The sequence below is a fragment of the Spermophilus citellus genome, assembly GCF_964194105.1.
Source record: "Spermophilus citellus genome assembly, chromosome: X".
Classification (NCBI taxonomy): Eukaryota; Metazoa; Chordata; class Mammalia; order Rodentia; family Sciuridae; genus Spermophilus; species Spermophilus citellus.
Window position 1 is genome coordinate 25,309,413 of NC_138190.1, and position 24,042 is coordinate 25,333,454.

The 24,042-nt window shown below is 36.5% G+C and overlaps 1 protein-coding gene across 8 annotated transcripts in view; it reads right to left on the minus strand.

The window, feature by feature from the left end:
* Positions 1-24,042, minus strand: part of DMD (dystrophin) — a gene marked incomplete at its 3' end in the record, with an annotated part of 2,539,585 nt that overhangs the window by 13,038 nt on the left and 2,502,505 nt on the right. For all 8 annotated transcript variants that reach the window (XM_081277777.1, XM_081277778.1, XM_081277780.1 and 5 more), the window contains 3 exons: positions 14,640-14,883; positions 13,719-13,842; positions 1,127-1,219 (listed from right to left, as the gene is read on the minus strand). In XM_081277777.1, the coding sequence (XP_081133903.1) occupies positions 1,127-1,219; positions 13,719-13,842; positions 14,640-14,883 (461 nt within the window). The remainder of the gene's footprint in view (positions 1-1,126; positions 1,220-13,718; positions 13,843-14,639; positions 14,884-24,042) is intronic.

Sequence of the window (24,042 nt, forward strand, 5' to 3'; positions counted from 1 at the left end):
AAAAGATGGCTGGTGCAGACATTTAAAATTAGCTTCCCCTGACGGTTCCTTAGCAACGCTCCACTAGAACATTATTGCTTTTAGCGTGCATTCTCTTGCACATCAAATAGCTAGGAAATGGCCATTGTTAACTGACACTGAACAAAAAGATAGGAAAAACATACTACTCAAAACACCCTCCTCATTGCCCTTATGGAGAGGAACAAATAGCCCAGATTTTCTGCCGCCCTTCCCTCCCGGGCTGCCCATTAGGGGTGCCAATCACTGGTCACAAAGCCTGGTGTTTTCCTCTTTATACTTCCCCAGGCTTTCCTTCTATTTGATCACAGGTGACTGCTACCATTCGTTTTATTTGTGGAAGGGAGGTGGATCAGTGACTTTTATGTTGGGGCAATATACCAAAATAAATGCCCCCAGAAACTAACAATGGCAGCAAAATATCTCTTTGGGTGAAGGGAGACATCTGAAGCTCAGGCTGGAGGGAAGATTCTGTGGGTGAAAATGCTGCTTGTGCATAAGAAGTAAAATATACAGGTCAAAGTGATGGAAAGAAAGAAAAATAATATTAATATTTTTCTTTATAAAGCTTATACTCCAACTATGGATTAGCAAACTAATCTATAAAGATTCATTATCTTTTACTTAAATGATGGGGTATGATACAATTTTTAAATATAAAAGGGCATCAGCGGGTGAGTCAGAATCCCTAGCACCACCACTTGCTAGGCATGTCCTAGGTCTCACTGTACCACACAGCAGCTACATGTTCCTTGCAAAAGCATCACAGGGCATTCATTTCCTCATTTGGAAAAGTCACATAATAATTACTCTTAAGTAAAAGATACCTTCTAACTAACTCTTCAGACCAATATGTGAAGCAAATAAAATATTTGACACAGTAGAATGCCTATTTCTAGAAACACCTCATTGACATAGGTGATTGAATTCCAAATAAGCCAAACCAGAAATTCATAGTAAAAATAACATCTTCCCACCATGAACCCAAATTGGCATTCTGTAGGCACATGTTGGCTTTCAGGTGGATAATGCATATACATCAGTAGGGTACAGAAGAGATTGCCATCATTCCAGTTTATGTGAGTCCCATTTAGGTATTGGAGCTTACCTCTTGAACTAGGGAAGGAGTTGTTGAGTTGCTCCATCACTTCCTCTAACCCTGTGCTTGTGTCCTGGGGAGGACTGAGAAGATCTTCCTCACCTTAATGAAAGAAAAAAACAAAACAAAACAAAAGGATGAATTATGTTAGCAAAACATAGAGGTTCCAGAGAAAGGGGCCATGATTACTTTTTAAAACCATTATAGTAAGGCATGGTGGTACACACCTGTAAGCCCAGTGATTGGGGAGGCTGAGGCAGGAGGATGGTAAGGTAAAGCGCCCCCTGGATTAGATGCCCAGTACATATCTCCTCCATACATGTGTGTGTATGTGTGTGTGTGTGTGTGTGTGTGTGTGTGTGTAAAATTCCCTTTACTTGCTCATGAAGAACATTAACAAAAAAATCCTCCAGCTTAATAATTAGAGGACATGGGCTGGGGTTGTGGCTCAGCAGTAGAGTGCTCTCCTAGCACATGCAGGGTGCTGGGTTCAATCCTCAGCACCACATAAAAATAAAATAAAGGTATTGTGTCCAACTACAACTAAAACAAAATATTAAAAAAATAATAATTAGGGGTTAATTCTTTAAAGTGAAGAATTCTACATAGTTATTTGTGTCACTATTCTTGGAGAAGAAAACAAAGTTTAAAAGATTGTATATCCAGTGAAAAATTAAAAGGGATAGGGATGTGGCTCAGTCATTAAACACCCCTGGGTTCAATCCCTGTTACCAAGGGGTGGATGGAGAAGTTAAGTTGACAAATCTTCTTTTCTTTGAAACATTAACAAATGTGAATCCTCTCCCCTAATTGAACCCCCAGGGGCCCTCCACCACTAAGCAGCATCCCCAGCCCATTTTATTTTTTATTTTGAGACAGGGTCTCTCTATATCAAGAAGGCTGTTCTGGAGCTTGCAATACTCCTGCCCTAGTCTCTGGACTTGCCAGGATTACAAGCATGTGCCATTGCACCCAGCTGAACTTTTTTAGAATGAAACAATTATTACAAAATTGCAGTGTATCTCCTCAACACAAAAGAATGTTTCATTCTGTGTTTACTTTATGAAGGTAAGAAAAAAGTGAAGACACTGAGGTATTTTTTTCATGCTTCACTTTGACATTTAACTAAAATTACAAACAAAACTCAAATACCTTTAAGGCCCAATGTAATAGAAATAAAAGTTGCTCGTGACCTGCATAGATAATGAAACATTAGTATTCTAAGGATAGTAGACATAGAGTGTAATGGGGAATTTTGTTCCTTTCTTCCTTGTTACTTGGGACTACATTATCAAAATGATGTTTGATCATTTTATAGAGAGAAATTTTCTTTCTCAGTTTTGAGATTTGCTTATGTGTGTAGAGTGCTGATGTGTAAGTAAAGGAATTCTTGAGGAATGGATGGCTTTCTCAGGGAATGAGAATCTCCTTATAGACTTTGTACATCAGAGTCTCTATTGTTCATTCATGTGTCAAAGAAATACCCCTCAAAGAACATTTTGCAGTAAGGGGGAAATTTCTTAGGTGTAAATCAAGTTCATTTTGAATTTTGAAGGTTCTCTGAAACTAATTTACCATAATAGTCAATCTTCCAATAATTAAAATAACATCTTTTCAAGCTCTACTTGTTCAGCACATTGTTACTTCCATTTAAAACAAGACCTTGTTTCAGCAAGTCAGCAATAATGACCATGCTTAAAGGCAACCTCAGGTTCACATTTCACTTATGACAGGGCAGCCAGTGAATAAATGATTTACATATTTTTGTCATTTCCTTTAGTCTATACCACTTGGATTTTCAATGATAATTGTAATACTGAAGTTATTCTTACATTTTCATCTTTTTTGGGTGGGGGAGTACTGGAGATTGAAGCCAGGTATGAGTTACCACTAAGTTACATCCCCAAACTTTTTGAGACACGGTCTCCCTAAATTGCTGAGGCTGGCCTTAAATTTGGGATCCTCCTTCTTCAGCCTTCTGAGTGGCTGGGATTTACTAGCATGTGCCACTACCACACCCAGCTTATCCTTGCTTTTAAAGCACCAGCTAAAAGAATCACTGCTAATGCTAACCATTAAGACAAAAATCATATCTTAGTTGGATCTGGGGCTTTATATCATTATTAGAATGGAGAGTTAAGATTTGGGATAATAAAAAGCCTCTGTGTATCTCATGGTAACAGACCATAGGAAACCTCTTTGAAATAACAAAGACAGAAAAGGATTAAGGTCACAAAATAGAAAAGGAAGACTCTTTCTCTATACATGCGCACGTACACACACACACACACACACACACACACACACACACACACAATCTTTAAAGAAAGAAAGAAATGACAGAAGGTATTTTTCGTTTCCCTTTTCTTATAGTCTTAAATGTCCATTATCTGGTGAAGATGGAATGAATGAAATACTACCATAAGGAACAGGATCCTGACAACTGCAGGGCTGATTATATCTCTTTGTTCCATTAGTGATGCAGATTTTTGCTGAACTGGGAAATATGAGGCATTTTTAATGGTGGCAAGTCCACCTCTGTGACAGTATGTTTTATAGAATAAATCAGAACCTACAGAGACACTCATGAACATTGATGTTAATATTTCTGACAGTTTAATTACATCATACTGGAGCTCGAGGAACTCAATAGTAGTGTGTTAAGATTCAGGTTCAGTTCAATGATGTGATTGGCATTCCTGTCCCTGAATTATTTCAAGGATCAAATTATAAAGTATAAGTTGAATGATGTCAGCCAAGTTCAACTTTACAGATAAACTATCATCTGAGAGTCTCAAATAGGAGTGCCCAAGTACAAATGTAAAATTAGCTTGTTTTAATGGAAAACTTTCATGGCAGTGATAATTACATCCATTCAAACTTTTTTTAGTGCTGAAGATTGAACCCAGAAGCTTTGTGCATGCCAAGCACACATTCTACCATTCAACTACACCCCTAACCCCCATTCAAACATTTTTGAGTATCTAATACATCCTACATATCACATAAACAAGTGAAGTATCATCTTGTTTTCTTCTTTTCTCAATATTATCCAGATTTCCCAACATGACTTTATCTTTTTAATTGAAATCAGATACATCTCTTGCATGGATGAGTAGAGGTGAATCAACTGAAAAATGCTTAATGCCTAATATTTTCAGTATTAGATTATATAGGAGAAGTTAAAACTTCTAAGTGGAACCTGAATTGAAAGTAATATCATTGTACTCTAATATACTGGGTCAGTTTTTTAAAATGATTTACATAAAACCCATAAAAATTAACAGTAAGATTAATTTTCATTAAAAAAATTGACCAAAACTGACTATATTCCAGGCACAGTTCTAGATGCATGAGTTATAGAAATGAACAACCAAAAAGCCTTGTCTCAATGAATCTCACATTCTTATGGAGGTATTCATGCTGAACAAATGAACGAGTAAATTGTTTATGTATGTTGGGTGGTGATAAACATTCTTTTTTTAAAAATTATTTTTTAGTTGTTGATGGACATTTTTAAAAAATTTATTTATATGTTGTGCTGAGAATCAAACCCAGTGCCTCACACATGCTAGGCAAGTGGTCTGTCACTGAGTCACAACCCCAGCCCAGGTGATAAACATTCTTGAGGAGAGGGTTTGAAAAGGACAATGAGGATAAATCTTAAGAAAGGGCAGCCTTGGAAGCCCTCATTGATAAATTGCACTTGAGCAAAACCTTTAAGGACTTGTTGATGTGAGCCATGTAGGAATATAAAGGGGAACTGTAACAGACAGATGAAATCGCAAATGCAAAGGTCCCAAGAGAAGAGTGTGATTGACTTGCTCAAAATACAGCAAGAAGAAAGACAGTGTAGACAAGAATGAGAAAGTTTGGGAGGAGCAGACTTTCCTGGCCCAAGAATTTGGATTTGCTCATGTATGGGACAGTCCTAAATGCAACCCATGACCTAGAGTCAAGTGTAGCTGTGCTCTTAGAAAATTTCAGTCAACTAACAGAGATGTTTCTTTTTTTGTGGTGCTGGGGATTGAACCCAGGGCCTTGTGCATGCAAAACAAGCACTCTACCAACTGAGCTACATCCCCAGCCCCAACTGAGATGTGAATGAGAAAATGCAACTTAAGAATTTTGTTGCAGGGCATGGCAGTGTACTCCTGTAATCCTAGCCTGTAATCTCAGCAGCTTGAGAGGAGGGGCAGGAGGATCACGAGGGCAAAGTCAGCCTAGGCAATTTAGGGAGATCTTGTCTCTAAATAAAAATACAAAAAAGGCCTGGGGATGTGGCTCAGTGGTTAAGCACCCGTGGGTTCAATTGCCAGTACCATAAAAAGAAAGAATTTTGTAGTTATTTATAAACATGGCAATAGCCAACAGAAGGTTCCCAACATATAAAAATGCTAAGATTTGAGGAGACAGAGATGCTAATTGCTCTGATTTGATCATTACACATTGTATATCGTATTGAATTAAAATGTTGTACCCCCAAAATAAGTACAAATACTGTATGTCAATGAAAAATAAAAAAAAATGACAGTTGATATACTGTTTGAAGACCTCAACCTAATAAGATATGAATATCTGTGGGTTTTTTGATCATATGCTATGCAAAATGACAGGCAACCCCCAAATGTTCCTGATCCTAATAACCATACCTGTGACAACAAGCCCTCACTCACCCCACCAAAAAAAAGAAAGAAAAAAAAAACCCTTTTCATTTATTCAATAGGAAAATACATACTGAATCACTAATGTGCCCACTAGGAATATGGTCAGTCCTTATCCATACTTTACTGATTCATTGCCTGCTCAAATAGCATACTGCTAGTGGTTGAGGGATTTTAGTTAATAGCAGTTCCTTTACATTAACACTTAAACTTGATTCAACTCCAAATTGATTCCCACAAATACATGTAAAAATTTTTTTTTTCGATTCCTAGCAATATGATCTTGGCTTTTCTGAAGTTAGCCAGAGAAATGACAGAAACATTTCAAAAATGAATGTTTCAAAATAAAGAAAGATAGAGTCAAATTCAAATATTACCTTGATACACCATAATGTGTTCATTTCTTTTCATCACCAATGAAGTTAAGAAAAAAAAACAGTGGGATGACTCAATTTAATCTAAGAAAATAGAAACAGAATGGCTGACCATGGCAAGATATGCTTTAAAAATATTCTTTTTTAAATTGTATTTGCACACAATACCTTTATTTTATTTATTTATTATCATGTGGTGCTGAGTATTGAACCCAGTGCCTCACATGTGCCAGGCAAGCGCTCTACCACTGAGCCACTACCCCAGCCCCATGGCAAGATATTTTTTAAGTCTTCTGAAACACAATGTGGTTTCAGACTTTTCTTGAAGAAATGGTATTTTATATGACTCACTCACTTTTCCTCAATTCCAAAGCTGATCATGGTTCCACTTGCTTACAAAACAATTTTAGGCAGAACCTATGCAGTCTATGGAAAAAAGATTTTGCTCATATCTAAGCAGATTATTCTCTTTTAAAAAAGGAACTGTGGATAAGAAAATTACTTTTTTTATAAAGAGGCTGTGTGTGAGCAAATATGCTCACTATGATTTTTCTTTGGATTTTAACCAATTTCCAACTTGATGTGTTATTTACTAATGTCTTCTTGCCTTTCTTTACTTTTTCCACAAGAAAAATTACAATGATTTATCCGATACTCTATATTTGCCTTCAGTTAACTATTTTATGTCATCATTTAGAATAGATGCTTTCAATTTTACACATAAATACTGTGCATAAAATTTTAAATAAAATTATGGTATACTGTGATTATGCTGACAATAATTGGTCAGTTTTAATCTGTGGTAAGAAATATGGAAATTAGTAGCTAAACTTCTTAAATATACAGATTGTTCCAGATGTACACAAGAATGTATTGTGCTTGATTTCTAAAACATTAATTCAGCAAGCACTTTACTGGAGGTTTGTTGCATAAAAGATGCTCAGTTAGGAAAGGAAATAAGCAATTCTTAGGTCCTGTCCTTAAGGGGCTTACATTCTACATAGTTCTAGGGGGAAAAAATAAATACTAATAACTGTTATTAACACAGGGTAAATGATAAGATATAATACATAATAAAACCATACAGTGTGGGCTTAATCATGTACCCATACAGTACATGATTAAGTTCTAAAGGAAGATCCACTTCATGAAAAGAAAAAATGGTATATTTCAGGTTAAGAAAACATGTGCAGCCAGGTGTGTTGGCACATGCATATAAGCCAACGACTCAGGCACATGACTCAAGAGGCTGAATCAGGAGGATTGCAAGTTCAAGACCAGCCTCTGCAACTGAGTAAAGCCCTAAGAAACATAGTGAGACTTTATCTCTAAATAAAAAATAAAAAGGGTTGGGATTGTGGCTTAGTGATAAAGTGCCTCTGGGTTTAATCAATCCCCAGAATCCCCCCTGAAAAAAAGAAAAAGAAAAAATTGTGCTCAATGCTAAAGATAATGTTAAAGAGTTTGGACTTCATTTTGAAAGTATATAGAAGCCATAAAATGCTAAAGGAAGGAAATAATATAATATAATCTGACTAGTAGGGGAGTAACTAGAACCATCTGGAAGGCTTGGAAAGGTGAAGATGCAGAAGTCAAAGGAACCAATCAGGAAAGTATTTATATCATCTGTTCAGGTAGTTCACAATGAGGGCTAAATTTGGACAGATGAATTGAAGGATTTTGTTCTTTTGATAAGAAACATAACAGACTGACCTTGGCAACTGGATTGATGGTGAAACATGGCTAAGGAAGGCAGGTACAGGAAGAAAGTATAGAATATAACAATCTTTTTATAGTTTGGAAAGTTGGAAATTTTGGGGGAGGGTACCAAGGATTGAACCTGGGGGCATTTAACCACTGAGTCATATGTCCATCCCTTTTTATTTTTTTTTATTGAGACAGTCTCACTATGTTTCTTAGGGCCTAATGAGGGCCTCAACGTTGTTGAGGATGGCCTCGAACTTGTGATCCTCCTGCTTCAACTTCCTGAGGGGATGGGATTATAGGTGCACACCACTGTGCCTGTCAGAAAAGAAGTTCCAATTATGATTTCAGGTTGGGTAATATTTTTATCCAGAAGATGCTCAGGAGAGAGGACTGGGCTGGAAATTTGGATGTAGGGTTATCAAGGAATGAAAAGAGAGCCCAGGAAGAAGAGTGAGGGGACAGAGAGAGAATCTTGAGGAAAGACTTGATGTGATGCACTGAGGATTAGATATTGCTTACACAGTAATTCTGTATCAAATATTTAATCATGCCTATAATCCTAGCAGCTCAGGAAGCTGAGGCAGGAGGATGGCAAATTCAAAGACAGCCACAGCAACTTAGCAAGGCCCCATTCTAAATTTAAAAAAAAAAAGGGCTGAGGATGTGGTTCCGTGGTTAAGTGCCCCTGGGTTCAATCCCTGGTACCTTCCCAAAAATGCTAAGGAATAATGACACATTTTTAAATAGACAAAAAATAAAATACAAAATATTTTACAAAGAATAATCTTGTAGTGGGTGAGAAGTCACTAGAGATAAGGACTTGTTAGAAGTCATAGACTCTGGGGTGCAGAACTCAGGAAAGTTAAAATAAGCCTTGTGTATGGTTTGGATCTAGGAATGTCTCCTCAAAACTCATGTGTTAGGCAATGTGACAATGTTCAGAGGTGAAAAGATTGGATTTTTGAGAGCTGTGACCTCATCAGCAGAGTAAACCATTTCATGGATTAATGATTTGAACAGACTACTGGATGGTAACTACAGGCTGGTGAGGTGTGGCTGAAGTAGGTCACTGGAAGTGTGTCCTTGGGGACATAACTTGTCCCAATTTCCTGGCTGCCATGAGCTGGGCAGCTTTCCCCTGCCATGCCCTTCCACAGTCTGCCTTGGGGTTGTTCTACTATAGACTGAACCTCTGAAACCATACATCCAACTAAACTTTTCCTTCTCTAAAATTTTTCTTGTCAGGTATTCTGGTCATAGCAATGGAAAGTTGGCTAACCTACTTTGTTAATTTCTATTTCTTTCTTTGTTTCCTCCAATAGAGTGTGCACTTCATTAACATACTATCCCAGTAAAAGTTATATAGAACACATAGGGTACACAGAGATTTATTGGTGATAAGCATTTCATGGTTTGAGGAAGTACAGTTGTCCCTTGTCCCTCGTAATTTTGGAGGATTCATTCCAGGATCCTTGCAGTTACCAACAAATCCATGATGCTCACGTCTTTTATATATAAAATGGCATAGTATTTGCATGTAACCTACATACCTCCTTTTGTATAATCTAAATCAACTTCAGATCACTTATAATACCTAAGACAGCGTAAGTGCTATCTATGTAAACAGTTGTTATATTGTATGTTTAGGGAACAATGGCAGGAAAAAGTTTGTATATGTTCAGTACAGGTGAATTCCAACCCCCACACTTTCTAACTGTGGTTGATTAAATCCATGAATGCAGAACCTACTGGGTAGGGAGGGCTGACTGTACTCCAACTCTTTAGACAGATCACCTGGTATGACTTCTTCCATATTTCAGTTAAAAGAAAATGATTGGGGTTGTATATATAAAGAATGCCATTTTCTCTCTAGAATATGGCTCAGCAGATCCCAGCCTTATCACATCTCAAACCTTCAAATCATGAGGACACACATTGCATTTATTTAAACACCTGCAAGCCTCTTTCAAAATGATAATCCTTTTCCCCTTCTAAAACAAACTTGCCTATGCAGTTCAGAAAAAAGAAAAAGAAAAAAGCACCTTTGAATTCAGTCTTTTCTTTCAAAGAACAAACTTTAACAACATAGCTGATCCATCTTATCATTGGCAAGTTATCTCTTAGCTTAACATAGCCACTGGAATATAGCACTTCTGTCCCTGTATTCAATTCTGCCACAATCTTATTTCCACAAATCATCAGGAACACGGCCTGATGTGTACTTTCATTTGGGTGCTTTAACAGGAATGCTGCCTTTTCATCAGTGTTGACAACCTAAATAATTAATGCTTCTAAGCACCCAGGGCTCTGAATCTCACTGCTAAAATATGCAACTTAATTTCACATGCTTTACTTACTTCAAAAAAAAAAAATAAAAAAGGAAAATCCTGAAGTAGGAAATAACAACAGAGGCACTAAAGCTCAGTTGTTTTCAGAATTTATAGACTTTTCAAAGGCATGCAATATTTTTTCATGCACTGTGCTATCATTTATAGTCCCAACAGTCCATTAGCTGTATTCAGATCTCATGTGGAGAAAGAGAATCCGACATAGAGACTGCCCTAAATCACTGAGGTGTAGTAAAGTCAGGAAAACAACCTCAAACATATTCCCTTCCTTCTCCAAACAACTGAAATGTGGCTATCTTACAACATTTTGACTTCTCCAGAGGAGGACGTGCCTCTCCTTATGGCTCCAGATTCTTGAACATCACCCACTTCAATCACCCACTCTACTTCTTCAGAAATGCTCACCACTTAGCACTCTCATCTACCCTCCTTGACATCTTTCCCATCATCACCGTAAGGGTCTCACCACCCTGCTGATGAGCCCCACAACCCTGGCCTTATGAACCACACCCTTAAATCCTCAATGATATTCAGGAACCTTCAGCAGGTTACTGGGAAGCTACATCCTAAAAAGTAGAAATCGCTTGAAATCATTTTACTTCCATGATGTCCAATTTCAAATTTTCTTGACCAAGGTCTCCCAATGTTTCACCATAAATTTCATGCATATCTTTGACTTTTCCTTTCTGTCCTATCAATTTAGGCATTTTCCTTCTCTTTAGAAGGAAAGATTCTCCTTTGGAAGATCTCAAGTCTGAACACACCATCATACCATAGGTGAAAGAGCTTTAAGTGTGAAGAGGAATCAAGGAGTCACAGGTCTCTTCTGTGAGGTAATACTTATTTGTGGGAGGTTAGGAGGGGATGTTCAATCCTCCCACTCCAGTCTTCCCAATAGTTGGGCATACATGAACACCATTATGCCTGGCTCTGTGAAGTATTATTTGGAGTCAAATGTAACTAGTTTAGGACCCAGGGAAAAGGAAGCTAGAACGTGCCACTGACTCAGGCTCACTTGGAGAAATGAAGACAATCAGTCAAATATTCGTGGTGTTCATAAAATACTAATGTCTAACCTAGCACAGCAGGAAAAACCAAGGAGCAACTGGCTAACAACCCCAGTTACAGCCATTTATTACCACTGTAACGTGCCTTGCTCATTTTGACCTTCATTTATTATTTATGCCTCATCAATTCCAGATTTCTTAGGAATTAGTCCTAGGCAGAGAACCTTGCTGAAGAATGTCGCCAGACCACACTGACCATGCCCCCAAAGTGTAGTCATTTTCCTTAGTTCTCATTCATTTTTTAAAAATTTGTTTTTATTAGTTATACATGTTAGTCAAATGTATTTTGACATATTATACATATATGGAATATGACTTCTGATTCTTTTGGTTGTACATGACGTAGAATTACATTGGTCATACAATCATATATGCACATAGGATATCTACTATCTTTCCTAATTTTTAAGAAGAACTTATCTTTTAATTTCATTGAAAGAACAGAAGTTCCAACTTCCCTTCTCTTGGCTGAAAATATTTTCCAAAGTGGCCAGTGCATTTCCAGTGATCCACTAGGCTGTGAGTTATCCTCATTTCCGTTGAGCTTTTTTTTTTAAAAAAATACATATATAGATAGATAGATAGATATAGATAGATAGATATTAGTTGTTGATGGACCTTTATTTTATTTATTTATCTATATGTGGTGCTGAGACTCAAACCCAGTGCCTCACACATGCTAGGCAAATGCTCTGGCACTGAGCCACAAACCCTAGCCCTCCATTGAGCTTTCTATCATACCTTCCTTGAACATATTCCTATACCCCAGTCCTTCAGCTTCCTATCACCCAAATAGAGGTCTTCCCCAAAGCATTGTATCTGAGTACATTTGCCATCTATTTCTCATCCTATACTCTTTAGCAATCAGTTTAATGGAGCTCACTCTCAAATCTCCCCAGTCTGACCTCTTACATTTGGGATAGACCTGTATTTTAAACTTCTTTCTGGACATGACACAGAAGACCTGATAGCTCCTCAAAAATATTATGTCCAAAATCAGGTTTTACTATCTTCTGCCACCCACATCCTCTCACCTTATTTCCTTCCCTACATTTTACAGTCAGTTGCCCAGCCCTGGGCATTCTATTTTCATGGAACAATTTCATATGTAGACACATTGCTCAAATGCAGTCACTCACAATTCACATTCCTTGGTCTTAGCAACTGCCTCCTAATTGGTCTTTTCATTGATAAAAGTTTTACTTTGGGTCAAATACAGGGGTCAGCACACAACTTTTAAGATTTTTTTTCTTAAATCTTTTTTTTTTAGTTTGCTAAGTTATTTTTAGTGGCTCCCTGACACCAAAATCAGTTGAACACCTCAGTTCAATGTCCATTTCACTATAATGAGTTTACAGCCTTCTCCTGTGCCTTATTTCCTTGTTCTCCCTGATTGGACCTTATTTTCCTACTTAATTGGATTACTGGCTATTTCCTCACCATTGGGCCTAATCTCCACACTCTCCCTTACACTATTCTTACCTCAGGGTATGTTTGATTAGTACTTGTTATGGTCTGGATGTGAGGTATCCCCTGAAAGCTCATAGATGAGACAATGCAGGAGTATTCAGAGGTGAAATGATTAGATTATGAGAGCTATAACCTAATCAGCAGATTAATCCACTTGATGGATTAACAATTTAAAAGGACTACTGTACTGGTGGGTAACTATAGGGAGGTAATTCATGGCTGGAGAAAATAGGTAATTGGTGGCATGCCTTTGTGATATATATATTTTTTCTTTTTGGGTACCAGAGATTGAACTCAGGGGCATTTACCACTGAGCCACATCCCTAGCCCTAATTTTATTGGATACAAGGTCTCACTGAGTTGCATAGCGCCTTGCTAAATTGCTGAGGCTGGCTTTGAACTCCCAATCCTCCTGCCTCAGCCTCCCGAGTAGCTGGGATTACAGGTGTGCACCACTGTGCCCAGCTTGGTTTATATTTTGTCCTTAGCACCTCTCTCTCTCTGCTTCCCAGCTGCTATAAACTGTGCAGTTTTCTTCTGCTATGATGTTCTGGTTTACCTCAGGCTCAGATAAGTAGAATTGGCCAACCATGAACTGATACCTCTGAAAGCATAAGCCCAAAATTAAGTTTTTCCTTCTCTAAGTTATTCTTGTTGGGTATTTTTGTCATGGTGGTAAATGCTGATTGACACACTAATCAATTTTTTTATAACCCTTTAAAAATATCAACTGGTCATAATGCATTCCCTGGTCTCCAAAATGAATAAACTGTAATGCTCCCCTGATTGTCCTGAATAATTGAAGGCTAGTTCTTTGAAGACTAGGATTATCACATCCCTTAAGGCACTTGTGAAAATTCCCCATCCAGAAATGTAAGATAATCTAGCTAATGATTTGAATTATTTGCAAACATTTCACCACTCCCAGATCTTAAGAGATAACAAAATCTAGGAGTAGTTAAGATACTTACCCATAGATTCTGAAGTTTGACTGCCAACTACTCGGAGCAGCATAGGCTGACTGCTATCTGACCTCTGTAGAGAGGTCGAAGGAGAAGATACTGTGGTACCATTCACCTTGGCCTCTGCCTGGGGCTAAGGCATCAAAAAGAAAACAGAATTTTTTTAATAATAAATGAACATATAAAATAAAATGTTACAGAACTCAGGACCAGGAATTTTGACCCATTCTACTTAGAAATCTCCCAAAGGTTATTGAATTTGGGATATTTTACTGTTGATATAATCTGTGGATTTTATCTTTGTATCTCAACTGTGCCCCCTCATAAAAAATGAGGAAAAAAATAGGGGTTCAGTAGAGCAAGATATTTATCATTAGACTAAAAGACCAAAATATTTGGAAAGCTATGTGAGAATGCTGAGACCACACAAGATCTTAATAATGCAATGGAAAATTCATATTTGGGGGCAGTATTAAGAAATACAACAGAGAATTTAAAATTCTCAAAAGCCAGCACCATGTCTGGACGAAGTCTGTGATAGTGCAGTAACTTGTTAGGTTTTTAATGGAAGCTTAAAAATTTATGTGTTAAGGATCAGAAGAAAAGTCCAAAGGTATATTAGAAACTATAACTAATTTCAAAGAAGAGAGTTCCATTTCAAGAGGTAAATTTTGGAATTGTTTTTTTCAAAGATGCCTTTTAAATTGGTCTAATAAAAAACATTTTGGCAGGAAATATCTTATATAAAAATGCACACTTGTTTTCCCCTTTTTATATCCTTTGACACCTAGCATTTTGCTGGGCACATTCTAAGCACTAAAGAATTGATGCTTATACTTACAAGAACTCTGAGTTCTGTTTTTTAGTTTTGCTTAAGAGGGAAAAATGAATGTTTGCAAATATCTCATATTAGAGAGATATGGGTCTCACTTGCTCCAGCAGCTGCCTCAGCCTGTGTAACTGTGACTCCAGCTGTTTATTGTGATCTTCCAGGATTTGCATCCTGGCTTCCAGGCGGCCTTTGTGTTGACGCAGTAGCTTAGCCTCAGCAATGAGCTCAGCATCCCGAGGACTCTGTGGAGAGGTGGGCATCATTTCTGGAGGAGACGGCAGTGGGGACAGGCCTTTATGTTCATGTTGTTGCTTTAGACGATCATATTCTGCTTGCAGATTCCTGTTGGCATCATATAAAAAAAGGAGGGAAGGAAAAAAAGAAAGAAAACTGAATATCATCACCAGATTTCCTAGAACATGGCAGATAGAATCTGACCACCACCAAACAAGAGCAAGCAAAAGAGAGGCACTAATGAATGGTGTTTGAGATGATGATCTTACCAATGCTGAAAGAACAAAATAAAATTTGAAGCTTTTGACTAGTGTGGAAGGGGCGATGCTTTTCAATTTTTTTATGTTATACTAAAAGTCTCATGAGTGCTATGTTCAGACAAGTAAACAGCAAAAACTGTAATCATTTTGCAAGTATTTCTTTATAATGAGATTAAATTTTTATGCCCCTATCTATACTTTGGTTTGCTTAAAAAAATCAAACATTTTCAAAAGAAATGTATAGGAATACAGAAAGAGTATATCCATGTACCCACCACCCTGCTTCAATCAATTTAACATTTGCCATATTTTCTTCAAAAATTTTTTTGAAGAAATTAAATATGACAACTAAAGCTGAAGCTCCCCCCACCATGTACCCCCAGTACCATACCATTGCCTCCTCACCATTGCTCCCAAGGAGATAATGCCATACTGAATTCCATGTCCATCATTACCATGGATGCATCCACAAATATTATGTTGAACTTAAAGATTCTGATATTCACCTGTTTTTTTAATCTACAAAAATGCCCATTTCATGTGATTCAATCTCTAACATCATTATTTTGCATGTTCTTAAATTTTACATTTAAGAACTTCATGCTTAAGAATGTACATACCATTCTAAGAGTTGATTTTGCCTTCAACACCGTTTTGGAGATTTATCCACGCTGATATACAGTTTGTTATTTTATTGCTGTAAGGTATTATTCTGTTGCTTGAATATGCTAACAACATTCTCCTGTCCGTGGGCAATTCGGTTGTTTCCAACTTTCCACTATTACAAATCATGAAGCAATGAACTTCCTTATACCTGTCTTTTTGGATACCTGTTTAAGAGATTCTACACAGAATACATCTTGATGTAGAATAGTTGGTTCCTAGCAGTATCTTCAGCATTGCTACATATCACCAAAATGTTCTTCTAAGTGGTTTTTCCAACTTACTCTCTCTCCAATAGTGAATGGGATTTTCCATATGGCTATATTCTCCTCAAAAGCTTGGTATCATCAGACATTCACGATTGGGGGCAATCTGATGGGTACATTTTAATTTGCACATCCCTGATTACTAAAGGATGAATTTCTTTCATGTTAACTAGATTTTCATGTTTCCTTTACCCATTTTCCCACTGGATTGTCTTTTCTTATTAAAGTTCTTTATATATTCTACATGCATATCCTCTATTAGTTACATGCACAGCAAATATTATCTCCTGCCCTTCTCTTGGTGTAGATTAAGTTTGTTCATGGCATCCTACGGTACAAAATAATTAAGTTTCACCATATTTCTCCATGTTTCCTGCTTTTTAAGTTTTGTTTAAGAAAATCTTCCTTACACCTACATTTTAAAGTCTAAATTTTGTTTTTCACATTGAGGTCTTTGATTTTCCCAGAATCTATTTTTGTGCTTAGTATCAACATGTGATCTAAGTTTGCTTTCTGCCTATAGATAAAGAATTGAGCCAAAAATCTCATTCATTTCCCCTCGATTCCTCCTCCAATTTTAACAGTGCCTCTGCAATATATCAAGTGTGCATAAATATACAGTCGTGCTTCTGAGTTCTCAGTGCTATTCTATTGGCCTGTGATGTTTTAAATCAGTTGGTGTCTGTTAGCCTCTCCCATCCCCACTTTGTTCTTCATTAAAATTGTCTTGGCTATGCTGATATCTTTGATCTTCCCTATGACTTTAGTATCTAATTTTCATATTTCACAAAAACTCTTGTTGAAATTTTGGACTTGAATCATACTGAATTTATAGAATAAACTGGGAAGAACTGAATTCATATTATTGAGTCTTTACACCCAGAAATGTGGCAGAGTTCCTCATTTATTCTGGTTTCTTTTTTGTCCATTAATCATTTTTTTTATTTTACTGGACTTTTTTCCTTTTGTTTTTCATGTTGAATGCTTAAATTATTTATTTTTTAATCTTTACCTTTTTTTGTATCTGGAATTGAACCCAAGGACACTTAACCACAGAGCCACATCCCCAGCCCTTTTATATTTTATTTAAAGACAATGTCTCACTAAGTTGCTTAGGGCCTTGCTAAGTTACTGAGGATGGGTTTGAACTCGAGAGCCTCCTGCCTCAGCTTCCTGAGCTGCTAGAATTGCAGGCATGAACCACCACACCCAGCTATCTTTACTATTTTAAAATAAATACATTTAGAATTACAAATTTGCTTCTTGGTAGTACTTTAAAGGTAGACCAAAAGTTTGGAAGTATTTACTTTAGTTTTTTAATTATATTTTGTAATCATTATTGCCATCTTTTAAGTTAATCTGCTGTCATTTGAGTGCAGTTTTTATATTTCCAAACATGTTTTCAGTGTACATTTCTAATTAATTTGCATTTTAATCAGAGACTACCTGTATGATACTGATCCTTTGAAATTTAGCAAAACTTCTTTTTGTTATCTAGTCCATAGTCACTTTGGAAAATGTATCCATTGAGCACTTAAGAATACATATATTTTCCTCTCTGAAAGGCAGAATTTCAAAATACATAAATTATGCTAAATTTGTTATTCAAATAGTCTACACTGTTGGGATTTTTTGATTCTTTGTAGTTATCAATTTTTCTTAGAGGACTGTTGAATATGATGGATTTGGTACAGTATCTCCTTTTAGTTCTGTTGACACTTATTTTGACGCCTATGACATTAGATTCATAGAAGACCTTGATTGTTCTTGGCTTATTTTTCATGTAATATACCTTTTTGTTCCAAATAATGTTATTTCCATGCATTTTATTTCATGTAAGTATTTCTATGGCTATCCACTTTCTTTTCGTCATACTCAATTGATGTCCAAAGAAATATAAAGAATATTAGCATATGCAATGGTTCCAAATGCTTTAGGATTCAGAGAATCAAAAGTGACTGATTAGAGCTATTCAAATCTTTTTTCCAGTTATAACAAGTACCAAATAAGATGGAGTGTTTCAGTTTTTCATAAATGATATTTCATCAGGTTAGAAAAACTCCTACCTACAAACATGGAGATATGTTATCTATGAGAAAAGACAGAAAATATAAGTGGTAAGAAAACTTTTCCCATTGTCCAGTCTGAGAAAATAAGATAATCTCATGACCTGGTTTCATATTGAGGAAATTTGGGGGTACTAGGGATTAAACCCAAGGGTGGTTTACCACCTTTTAATTTTGAGAAGTGTCTCACTATATTATTTAGGGTCTTGCTAAGTTGCTGAGGCTGGCCTCGAACTTGCAATCCTCCTGCCTCAGAGTCTTGAGTCACTAGGATTGCAGATATGCACCACCATGACTGGTTAGGGAAATATTTTCTATTGTTCTGTATCTGGAAGGAACATTCTACAGGGGATGACATGTCTTCCAAAATGCTCAGTTTGAAACTGCTAGATGCCCACAAGGAAGCAGACACAAAATCCAATATACTATTGGTTTGTTGTTGTTTTTAGTCCTACCCTGTACCTACTATTACAAGCTTTCCAGTAATTTATTTAAAGTCAAAGAAAATCAATGTATGATCAATGTATGATCATTTTCATCTATAGGAACAGAATCTCCAATCTGTGCTCATTGAAATCCTATTGCTATCAATCTTCAAGGATAATTGTTTGTACAGTTTCTTTCATAGCAATCTGTTTTGACAAAACAATGATAAAAAGAGCTTATCAAAACAAATTTACCTTACTAGATTCTGCACACTGACCTTCTGGGTCTGAATCAATGTATGTAGCTGTTTGCATTAATTATATCTATTTTCTGACCCCTTAGCAGGCCATCAGCTAAGTGTTTCTGTGAACTTGAAGCAGCATACAATGTTCACAGGGTCTCATTTCATAGGAATGGCCTTCTATCCCCTCCCCACTTTGCAATTATTCACTAAAATAATATTATCCTTATTGAAATGTTCCAACTGACTCCCCTGCTCCCCAGTTCTGGGAACTGAATCCAGGGGCACTCTACCACTGACCTATATCCCTAACTCTTTTTAATTTGAGACAGAGTATTGCTAAGTTGTCCAAGCTGGCCTTGAATGTGTGATATTCCTGTTTCAGCCTCCCAAGTCTCTGGGATTATAAATCTGCACCACCATGCCCACCTCTGACATTTTTTTCCATAGAATAATATTCAAAATTTTCCTTTCTACCAGATTGGGTCATTCATGATGTTTCTTTTGAAAATACTGTTTTTAAACATGAATTTCAGATAGTAAAACAAGCAATCACTGTCTTCCCACCTATTTTTCACAAAGGTACTGACATAAGACTACCTTTTCTAGAGAGATCTTCCTGGGTATCTTGATTCTGCATGTCTTGTTGTCCGCAAGGTTCTCCTTTTAGGAGTCATTTGTAAGTGTCTTTGTTCAGGAAATATGGTTTAGTATATACAACACATTACATTTCTGTTTTTGTGTTTTCCAGTGAAAAACAGAAAAGGCTCATTATAATCAGCTAGGGCTTCTCAAAGCTGTGCTGTAAAGAATACCAATTGCTCCATGTAGGCCTTTCTTTCCTTCCCAGATGTTTGAAATTTCTCTTGGGAGACCATTTCCTTAAAGACTCACATCCTTCTTCAATTCTAGAAGATTCCTAGCTATTATAGCTTCAAATATTGCCTGCCATTTCCTCCATTCTCTTCTTCTGAAAGCCCTCAAATATACTGCAAAATGAACCCCTAAAATATACATAGTAAAGTACATTTTAGAGTGTTGTCTTCAATTCTCCATTTCTCTTAATTGCTCATTTAAATTTCTCATCTGTTTCTCTTAGTGCTATGGATAGTAAGGTCCTCAGCATCCTTCTTCTAAATCCCTCCTTTACCTGAATTTTGGCAGGAATTTGAGAGTTCAGGAACGTCAATGATTAGTTTTATTTGCAAAGTTTCTTGTTATTTTAGTTAACGGCACTCCCTAACTTAGTCTCTTGAACATACTGAATGCACTGGAATGATCTTCGTTCATAGTGTTTTATCATTTTATATTCATATAGCCTTAATTCATGTTTTGATGAATTTTTGAGGGGTAGGGAGCTACCTTATTTCTTTAGTGCTTTGGATACTGGTTTGGAGACACATTTTGAAAGGGATGTTGTATCTATGATCCTTTATAAATTCTCTGTATCGAATTGTTTGGTGACTGCACTCACCCACTACTCAGGAGTGTATTGTATAGAAGCAGATCTTGTATTGGTAGTTTGCAGCTTCTATGTTGAGATGTATGGTGATGTCACCAATTCTATCACTAGACACTAAGGCAGATTGGTTCAGATCCTGGACTCAAGGCTATGTTGCTCTCCTACCTATTCCACTCTTGACTCTTCCCCAGGCTCTATTCATAAGGTCCATTGCTGTATACAAGCTGTAGCTCCCCACAGTAGTCTAAATTGTTCTTGCTCATGTTCAAATGTGTATGGGTATATATCTCTCCAGGTATGTTTTTGTAGGGCCCTGAATTCAAATAGTAATCTTGTAGGGAGAATTTTAATCCCTATGATGAAAGCAGGAGCTGAAAGTTTACAAACTTAGCTCACTCATTGCTCACTATGACTTGTTCTGCTCCTTGCTCTGCACCCCCCTCAACCTTCATTTCTAGTAAAACCCAGCTGGATGTTTTTCATTGTTCACTCCATATATTATCTATACTAGATAAATGGTTGGAGCAGAGAAAGATGCCTTCAAGCAAGAGCTAATCTTATCTTAATCAGAGGCCATCAGGCCACATTGATTTTATAGACATATATATGTAGTTACGGTTTCCTTAGTATTCATTCAGACCTCAATTTGCTAGGGCAGGATTAAATGAGTCAAATAGGTACAATTCTCCTTAACAGACATGAGACAAAACATAAGCCACCTTGGGGCTGGGGATATAGCTCAGTTGATAGAGTGCTTGAGGCCCTGGGTTTAATCCCCAGCACCACACACACACACACACACACACACACACACACACCTAGTAAAATCAATAACAAACTTGATTATGAGGGACTAGTTTTCCCTCCTGAGACCCTGGGGAAGAACAAGCTGTCATGCCAAATGTTCTAAAGTCAGAAATGGCTCAAAAGAGGTATCTTGGCCAATAACCAAACAAAACACGAAGTTCTTTGAGTCTTTGAAGGTATTTACAAAAGTTCATGAAGAATATCAAGAAGAAATGATGCACAATGGGTTGAAGTCCAGATAACCTTTCTTAAAAGTTTTCTAGTAAATGCAGTTCTGGTCACAGAGCTGTGTTGGGACATATTTTTGTTAGGGGTTGGTATATGGAGCTATTTAGCCCTAATGAATTAAACTATTTTCTTATATTTAAGAACATCTATGCAAGTACCTTCTAAAGTATGCAACAATGTAATTTTTTTAAACATAGTATTTGTAAGGCATGCAGGGGAGCTCATTTCCATAAATGATTGATAAGACTCCACTGTTCCAAGGTAAGTTGCTACAAGGTGAATTTTACCACATGTACACAATTCACTCATTTTAACAGTCACCTGTCAATTTGTATTGTTGTTAATGTATATTTTGTTTTTCCTGACATTGTACATCTCTCTCTTACTAATTCTCCAACTGTTAAGATGTAGCCATGGAGTCATTTCAAACCAGATAAATATATGTAAGGAATCAGGCAACAACTCCACAGAGAATCTATTTACATTCTTGATTATCTTGTAAATCATATTTTTCTGGTAGTTCCCTAAAGAATACTAATTCAAATTCATGCCACATGGCTTCTGTCACTACAATTTCTTCCTGTAGCCAGTCATCCTAAAAAAGTTCCCTTTCCATTATTAATTTCTTATTCTCTATATAGCTCAAAATATTTGCATTCTACAACTACATTGATATATATGATTTATTAATTTTATATCACAAAATATATAAATTTGGTTGTTCAGACACAAATTTACATTAAAAAATTTCCTGCTAGGCATGGTGGCACACACCTGTATTCACAGCAGCTTGAGAGACTTAGACAGTAGGATCATGAGTTCAAAGCCAGCCCCAGCAAAATCAAGATACTAAGCAACTCAGTGAGACCTCGTCTCTAAATCAAATACAAAATAGGGCTGGGGGTGTGGCTCAGTGGTCGAGTGCCCCTGAGTTTAATCCCCAGTACAAAAAAAGAAAATTTCCTAACCAACTAATACATAGAGGAGATGAATCAAATTGGCAAAGCTTATTGCCTTCCCTCCACTTGAGGAAAGTGTGAAAAGTACCTGGACCCTGCAGCAATAACTATAAGTACCCCTCTGGCGGTCATAACTAGTATTATTCTTCCTGTAATTTCTATTAATATACACAGGTCAAGTGATTTCAATGTACACCATCTACTCTTTAAATGGAACTACCCTACCAGGTGTAATTATAGTTGAATAAGGATATTTTTAGAATAAAGAAATGAAGGTCATTTTGCAGTGACCAATATTATACATTAAGCTGTATACCAAATCATGAGCATACATAGGGTCTATTTTGTAAAACAGAACAACTACAAAGGTCTGCTTCTAAAAGGAATAGACCCAAAGAAATCCAGCTTTACCCTCATACAGTATTAAGAGCAATGAAATCATATCCACCAAAATCTAGATGTAGGCAAATGTAGTAAATCATATAGAACTATGACAGTAACTATAAATTTAGCAAATTAGCAGCTTCTTAAAAAAAGACAAATTATTCTGACACTGTGATGCATTTTTTAAAATGGAAATTGCACAGAGCCTTTTCAATGACAATAAAAATATTTAAAGCTGTACTGTAAAATTTTATCAAGCACAAAGTCAAAATACCCTTAAACTAGGTGGAAAAGACATTCATAAGCCTCGGCATTACTAGTGTTAATTAAGAAGAAATCTCACAGAGTGGGAAGTAAGAGTATGCATATTTTAGGTCTGCCTTAAGCAAACTATAAAAATGGCAGGACCCCCAGGCTCCTGTTTCTAATTCCCTTAACACTGTCCCCCTTTCAGGCATTCAGAGCTCTTAATACCAACTCTTTTCCTACTGAAATTTGCTCAGTATTAAGGTTTTATAAGACATTTAAAACTTACTAGGTTTTTACAATAATGTATGATTTCTTCCAGTGATATCTGCATTTTAAAAGAGACATCAAAGTATGTAAAGACAAAAAAAAATCTTTGTTCCATAGAGAGAAAAACTGAATCATACATATTTTTTGACATGTTCCGTTTTTTGATGCCTTTTACTACCTGTGCTTGAGGAGGGAATTAGAGCAGGGCTTGAAAGATGGTCTTAGATTCAGAAAAACCTTGATTTACTCCTTGCTGACTCTAAGCAACAATGATTTAAGCATTAACCCCATTATTAAGATTAATAAGTCAGTATGATCTATATGTCTATATTCTATATGTAAAACTTAGAATCATGCTCAGCCCATCCTACATGTTTGATAAATGCCAGTTACTCTCCTTGTTCTTGCTTCTTCCTTTCCATATTTTGCACTTTTTAGACTTGGAAACTGAGGCATGCTGAAAACTCTCTATCAAAAGATAGCACTTAAATTCTCTGAAATGAAAGTAATCTATTAAGACTTATTGATCTTAGCAAAAAATAAACATATACAGTGGTTAGAAAGTGATTCATCATTCAAAATTTGCCCTAAAAACTTGAGTTTTAGCCTCTAGCAGTTTCATAGATACTCAATTTTGGAATTATTACATATTTCCCATAATCTGTGCTTTATCACAACTGAGCAATTGGGCAAAGTGAAATCAGTGACTTAAGATCATTAGGATGAAATTTCCTTGGATTTGACCAAATATGTGAGGCGAGTGACAAAACTGATACATATATCCACAGATTTTTGCTGGAGTAATGTCTAGACCAAGTATACAGGATTAACATTATCTAAATATTCTCCATTTTTTGGATATGCTCCAACTCACAGATCTGTATCTTGCTTGAATTCCAAGGGATAGAACTCAACTATATTAACTGGCTTTAGTTTCTTTATACTTACAGATTCAGATTTGGTTTTTTTATAAATTCCTAATCAGGGGC